At 47.4% G+C, this 6,823-nt stretch overlaps 1 protein-coding gene across 1 annotated transcript in view; it reads left to right on the top strand.

Moving 5' to 3' along the window:
* The window catches only part of F7 (coagulation factor VII), a 23,439-nt gene extending 17,845 nt beyond the window's left edge, over window positions 1-5,594 (top strand). Inside the window, exons 6-8 of the mRNA XM_004704415.3 lie at window positions 1,874-1,983; window positions 3,391-3,520; window positions 4,254-5,594. Coding sequence (XP_004704472.3) covers window positions 1,874-1,983; window positions 3,391-3,520; window positions 4,254-4,849 — 836 coding nt within the window. The 3' untranslated portion in view covers window positions 4,850-5,594. The remainder of the gene's footprint in view (window positions 1-1,873; window positions 1,984-3,390; window positions 3,521-4,253) is intronic.
* The last annotated feature ends 1,229 nt before the right edge of the window (window positions 5,595-6,823 follow it).

A 6,823-nucleotide genomic window follows, 5' to 3' on the forward strand; every position in this document is an offset into this window, starting at 1 on the left:
CCAGTTCAGATCAAGTCCATAAATCAGATATTATCTCATATGTCAAAACTAGTCCATAAATTCCTCTTTAGACTCATGCAACAGATGCAATGATGCTGAATGCAGGTATATCACAGGCCAGCATGTGGAAAATCTTCCGGATCCATTGGTGGCAGAATCATCTCAGCCCTAGTGTGGATCTCCATGTGGCTCCTCCAGCTCCAGGGCTCTGGCTCCACCATTGTTGTCTCCATGTGGCTTGCCAACAGGAATGTGTCGCAGAGATTATCAGTGTGTCCCACCTCCAGTGAGCTATTTATCTCTGTAGTGCCTCCAAATGAGGTCATCAAGCTCTGACCTGACTGACAGGCTAAACTCCACCCCTTCACTCTTAATAGTCTCAAGTTGACACCAGATATGTAACTACCACAGGTGGAGAAAATGAAGTAAAACTAACACTACGTTGTGCTAAGAGATAAACAGCTAACACAAGAAGCATGTGATCTTACTTATTTGAAATATCTAGGAAAAAATCAACTGCCACCCAGTCAATTCTGACTCATAGTGATCCTATAAGGCAGCGTAGAAATATCTCTGTGGGTTTCCAAGACTGTAACTCTTTATGAGAATAGCAAACCCCATCTTTCTCCCTTAGATAGTGGTTTCAAACTACTGACCTTGTACTCAACAACCGAAAACCCTAACTCACTGCACCACCATGACTCCTATATCTAGAACAGAGAGTTGAATAAAGACAAAAGTTTAGTAGTCATTCCCAGAAGCCAGGCAAAAGGCAAGGAGAGAATGGTTGAGTTTTGCTTAGCGAAGGCTGCGTTTTGGTTAGGGTGATGAAAACTCTTTGGAGATAGATAACAGTGAAAGTTGCACAACATGATGAAAGTAATCAATGTCACTGGGTGTGCACTTAAAAATAGGTAAAATGGCCCTCTGTGTGTATATATATATATATATCCAGTAAATAATAAATTTTTTATTCCATATATTTTACAAAAGTATGTATTTAATTATATATAAATATATTTAGATATAAATATATCCACATATATATAAATATCCACAAAAAATATTTTGAAATGAACTCCCCCCATTCACCCCAAAAAGCACTACAATTGTTCTTGATTATTAGTTCATCTTGAGTCATTCAAATCACAACTTTTTTTCTCTTGAAATTATAACAGAATCTAGCTTCGAGAAAAGGTTCATTGGCGGTGTCCTGCTGAAACACACAATCACTAATGGAAAGGTTGCAGTTTGAGCGCACCAGCGTCAGGGCCAGAGAAAGATGCCTGCTTCCACCAAGATCCCTGCTGGTGCTGAGTTGGCTGAACATAGCAGCCCTAGAGGACACAGCAGAACTGTCCTAGAGGGCTTCAGTCTTTAGGGGAGCAGACTGCCACAACTCTGCCCTGGTGGGTTCAAACAGCCAGGTGGCCAGTGCATAATCACCTGGGCTACTTCCATAATAATGACATGGTTGGGAACCCTGGAGGCAGTTCTGATCTGTCCACTAGGGCTGATATGAGAGGGAGCCCACAGAATGACAGCACGATTTACTTTCAAGACTTAGGACTATCTCCTCCCAAACCAGCCTATGCCCCATCTCTTCATCTGACAGCTTACCAACAGCCTCTCCACCAGCTCCAATCCAGCAGGGTCCCCGGATCAAGGAGCATCTGGGTAGAACTCAGCCCTCTCCCACTCTGAGCCCGGAAGGTCTCTCCTTGAGTTCCTGGAAGGAGCAGCTCTGTGCTAAAAGGGGAAACAGAAAGCCATAGCCTCAGATCTCTGAGTAGAAAGCCCTTGAGCCCCTGGATCCACAAGCGCATCTGTCCTGCATGAACCCCTGTGTCTGACTGACTTTTGTTCTCTACAGTCAAATATCCATGTGGGAAAATACCTGTCCTGGAAAAAAGAAACAACAGCGCCTCTCTAGGTCGAATTGTGGGTGGCGTGCAATGTCCCCGAGGGGAATGTCCGTGGCAGGTGAGTCTCCCCTGGCCTGATGGGCTGCTCAGAACCCCCTCATCCATCACTGATTTACCCCATGAACATTCAGGCCCTGGTGTGGTTGCAGACTTTTGAATGAGGGCTCATAAAAGTCACACTGAAACTCACTGCAACCAAGGTATTCTGGTTAATAAGGAGCCTACACAACAGGGTTGCCCTGCCCCTGTGGGTTCCCAAAGCAGAAATCCTCATCCGTCTACCTCGGAGCAGCTGGTGGTTCAAACTGTAGCCAAACTACACTAGTTGCTTCAAAGACTGGAACGTGATACAATTTAATCCTCACAACAGCTCTTTGAAGTGAGATGCAAGGGTGTATTTGGCAGAGTCCTCAGACATGAAAATACTGATGAGTTAGTGGACTCCCACACCAAGGCAGGTGGCCCTTGAACTACACGGTCTGAACTTAAAGGCAACTGAGATGCATAAGAGCTGTCCGGTTGCTCTTGCAGTGAGCTCAGGGCCTGCAAGGATCTAGTTAAACCCGGTGTGGTCCTAGTCATCTCTGCGTGAGCAGTTCGGATGTGATTAGTGTCTCATGGATCTTTAATCACACAGCAAGAAAACATTAGCTGGTAAGTGGGCGGGGAGAGTTCAAACTCATGTTGTTCAAGAGTCGAACTGCTCCTCAGGACATTGGTCCCCAATCTCCTCCATGCTATTCAAGGGACAAATGAAGTTCTATTGTCCCCCAATGGTATAGTATTAGGGTATATATAACAAACAAAAACAAAAACAAAAACACACTGTCATGAAGAGGATGGAGGTTTATAGCAACCCTACAAGACAGGGTAGAAGTAACTGCACTGGAGGGTTTCCAAGTCTGTAATTGCTTATAGGAGTAGAAAGCCACATCTTTATCCCTCAGAGTAGCTCCTGGATTTGAACTACTGTCCTGTGATTAGCAGTTCAATGCATCATCCACTACACCATCAGGACTCCCATGCCAATAGAAAGGACTGTATAATTCTATGGAGACTCAGGGTAGTGCTAACCGTTACCATGCTCAGCTGCTAATCGACAGCACCTCGGAAGAAAAGCCTGATGATCAACTTCGGGGGGAGAAAATCAGCCCTTGAAAACGGTGGAGCACAGTCTACTCTGACCCACTGCAGGGGCCATGAGTCTAAATCAAGTCCACAGTAACTGCGTTCTAGCTGTCTCTCAGCATAGTGGACCTGCCCCTCCAATCCCTGAGGTGGGCTCAGCTACATGAGAGAGGGAGACCCCAACCTGAACAAAATGAAGCCAAGGACAGGATCTGCAAAGGTTCCAGGAGTTCAGAAATGAATGGCTGAGCTGTCCTGAAGCGGGTGTGGGGAGGTGAGAAACCAAGGAAGCTGTGAGAGCAATGTAACCTTTGCATGTCTGCTCTACCCTGTGCAGGCTGCATTGATGCTGAAAGGGAAACTGCAGTGTGGAGGGGTGTTGTTGGATGCCACCTGGGTGGCCTCTGCAGCCCACTGTTTCAACAAAATCTACCGAAGGACATGGAAGTCTGTGAAGGTGGTGTTAGGTAGGTGTGGTCTTTATCTCAAAGTCAGTCCTTGAATGATGGCACAAGGGGTAAGGAATCGGCACACTCCACTCCTCATCTCCATGACCAGATGAACTTCAGAAGAGCCAGTCTGCCCACCGGGCCCACCTCTCTGCTCAGAAGGATTCTCCCACTGTGGCCACTGTCCCCTCGGCTGCTCTTGTGCTCCCAGGACCCAATCATAGAGAGGACACAGGAGGAGAGATGTTGTCACTTGTGCTAAGAGGTGATCCCTGTTGAGGAGGGCTCAGTGAGGCAAGAAGAGAACCCAAGGTGGGAAGAGGACAACAGACGTGCATCAGACGTGGTCTGTAGAGACCAGTGCAGGATTGTCAGCTCCCATCCCTCTTCCTGCTGGTCCCCGCTCTCTGACACCTACCACCCTTTTAACATCTCATGTTCCAGAGGGACCCCTCCACTCACACTCTTCCCACATGGTCTCAGCTTATCTCCTAGAAGGGGCAGCAACCATATGGGCAAAGACTCTGCTTGATTTTTTTTTTTAATAGTGGAGGCAGGTCTCATCCACCTCTTCCAAAGGGAGACCTCCTCTCACACTTTCCAGATCCTCCAAATGGACCATTATTTCCCCATTCCACCTCATCTGGCTCCAGGCGGGCAAAATGAGAACACCATCATGCTAGGGTTTTAGGTGGGGAAAGACGTCCTCCCCAAACAACCACCACCCAAATAATGATCAGTTTCCTTTCAGGTGAGCATGACCTTGGCATAGAGGAAGGCACCGAACAAGAACGGTACATTGCTCAAATGATTGTCCCTGATAAGTACAGGATAGGCCGGGTCAACCATGACATCATCCTGCTCCGCCTGAGCACACCAGTGAACTTTACCGACTACGTGGTGCCCCTCTGCTTGCCAGACAAGAAGTTCTCTGAGCAAACGCTGGCCTATATCAAGTTCTCCTCGGTAAGCGGCTGGGGCCAGCTCCTCTACAAAGGCTCCACAGCCGTGGAGCTCATGACCATCAACGTGCCCAGACTGATGACCCAGGACTGTAAGGAAAACGCAAAAAGGAGTATCAATGCCCCTGAACTGACAGAGAACATGTTCTGTGCCGGCGACCTGGATGGGCACAAAGACGCCTGCACCGGTGACAGTGGCGGCCCCCATTTCACCAAGTACAGAAGCACGTGGTACCTGACAGGAATTGTCAGCTGGGGCGAGGGCTGTGCAGCCATAGGCCATGTTGGGGTGTACACCAGGGTCTCCAAGTATATTGAGTGGTTGCATAGGAACATGGACCGGAACCTAAGCTCAGAAGGTGTGTTCCGAGCACCATTTCCCTAGGCTACACATCAGCTCCAGGGAACCCCATCCATGTGAAAATCAATCTGCTACTCCTTGGAGCTGTTCTTGAATCAAATCCCCAAAATTCTTCTATGGTCCTTGGGAGGGGAATCAGGGAGACAGAAAGAGAGAGAGATTGGGAGAGGGAGAGAGAACCAAGAGACAAAGAGTAGAGAGAATGAGAGAGGGGAAGTGGCTGAGAGCCAAGAGCTGGGGGAGATAATTTGAGACGATGGAGAAAGAGAGAGAGAGAAAGAGCTAAGAGAGAGACTGAGAGAGACTCAGAGGTTACAAGACACAGTCTGAGGGGGAAATAAAAGTCATAGGTAGAAACTGACCACCAGACACTTGGACTGAGTTAGACAGAGCAGAACCACAAGCCGTCATGAAGGATATCTCCTAACTTTCTGGAGTGATCCCATACCTCACCCTGCATGTGCCCCCATCCCCCAGTGATTCACATGTGGCAGCTGAACTGTCTGTTTTCATCAAATCTAATGGTTTACATATGTACAGTTGCACATGAACACACACATACAATACAAACCTGATGGATGCATGCTATTGACGAAGGCCATTTTCCAATTTTTTCTTCCTCCATTAATTTTCCCCCCATCATTTCATCTCCATTCTGACAAATTAAAACCGTCATCCACACATTTGTGTTTTCCCTGTAAAACAATGACTCATACCCCACATAGAGTATGCCCCCTGCTGATCTGACTTAATAAATCATTAATCTTCACCATGTATTTTTGTGGTTGCTTGGCATTCCATTGGAGATTATTTCATGGAGATGTTGGTGTGAGTCATCTAAGGTTCTTGTTTCTTTCACCATGACTCCAAGGAGCTTTCTCCTGGGAAGGGTATGTTTTACAAACAAAAGCTCTTTGATGGACTTTTGAGCATGGACTTCCCCAAACCCTCTTCATGGAGGTGTTTGCTTCTTGCCAGGGTCCTTCACAAGGTTGTTTGCTAAAGAGTCCCAGGGCCTGGCTGCAGGGGAACCAGCAGGGCTGTGCCGTCAAATCCAAGTTCCAAGGTCTTGTCCAAATGAACTGAATGAGAGCTGGGTAGGAGCCCTCATAGCATAGTGGTTAGGCATTGAGCCCCTAACCACAAGGTCAGCAGTTTAGAACCCCCAGGCACTCCCCGGGAGAAAGACAAGGCTTTCTTCTCCAGTAAAGAGTTACAATCTTAGAAACCAACCGCTACAGTTCGACTCTGCCCCTTAGTCACTATGAATCAGAATCCATCCATTAGCAGTGAATTTGGTTTTTTGGAGGAGCTGAGAGTGGACATTTTTATCAAGTCCCCCAGATAAGACTTGGATACACTAAAATGCGTACATGTCAGCAGCCATGGAGTGGCCCCACCTCACAGCAACCCTGAGCAGGGCAGGGCCAAAGTGCCCCATCCTGCACCGTGCAGCTGTCACGGGCTGAGTTTCAGAAGTGGGGGCCAGGTCTTTCTTGCTAGTTCATTTAATTCAGAGGTCCCACTGATACCTGTTGGACAACACAGCAACACACAGGATGGTGGTGGCTGTACCTGAGCTACCTTGGCAGGAAATCAAACCCAGATCTTCCTCATGAAAACAGAGACATCTACCACTGGTCTACCAATAGTATACCCCAAGCTACCTACCTCTGGTCGTCAAATGGCCTCAGGTGGGGAGAAAAGACATAAGCAAATAAGATGCTGAAGCCACATTCGCTTCCACTTCAACCGGGGAGAACGCAGGATAAAAAGCCCCGTGAGCACCCACGGCCCCCTATACACGCATCTGTCTCTGCAGGATGGTCCCTGCATTGTGTATGATTGTTAGTTGGGGTGACCCTCTGAGAACCTGTCCTTGTGCCTGGAACACAACTGATATTTCACAACTGTTCACTAAGGGGCCATTACAATGATATATATAAACTCAGCGATATTTACTTTACCAATATTTAGAATCAATTTGGAGTCTGCAAA

Source organism: Echinops telfairi, unplaced genomic scaffold (assembly GCF_000313985.2).
Source record: "Echinops telfairi isolate 266 unplaced genomic scaffold, ASM31398v2 ScPeMD7_7467;HRSCAF=8505_1, whole genome shotgun sequence".
Taxonomy (NCBI): Eukaryota; Metazoa; Chordata; class Mammalia; order Afrosoricida; family Tenrecidae; genus Echinops; species Echinops telfairi.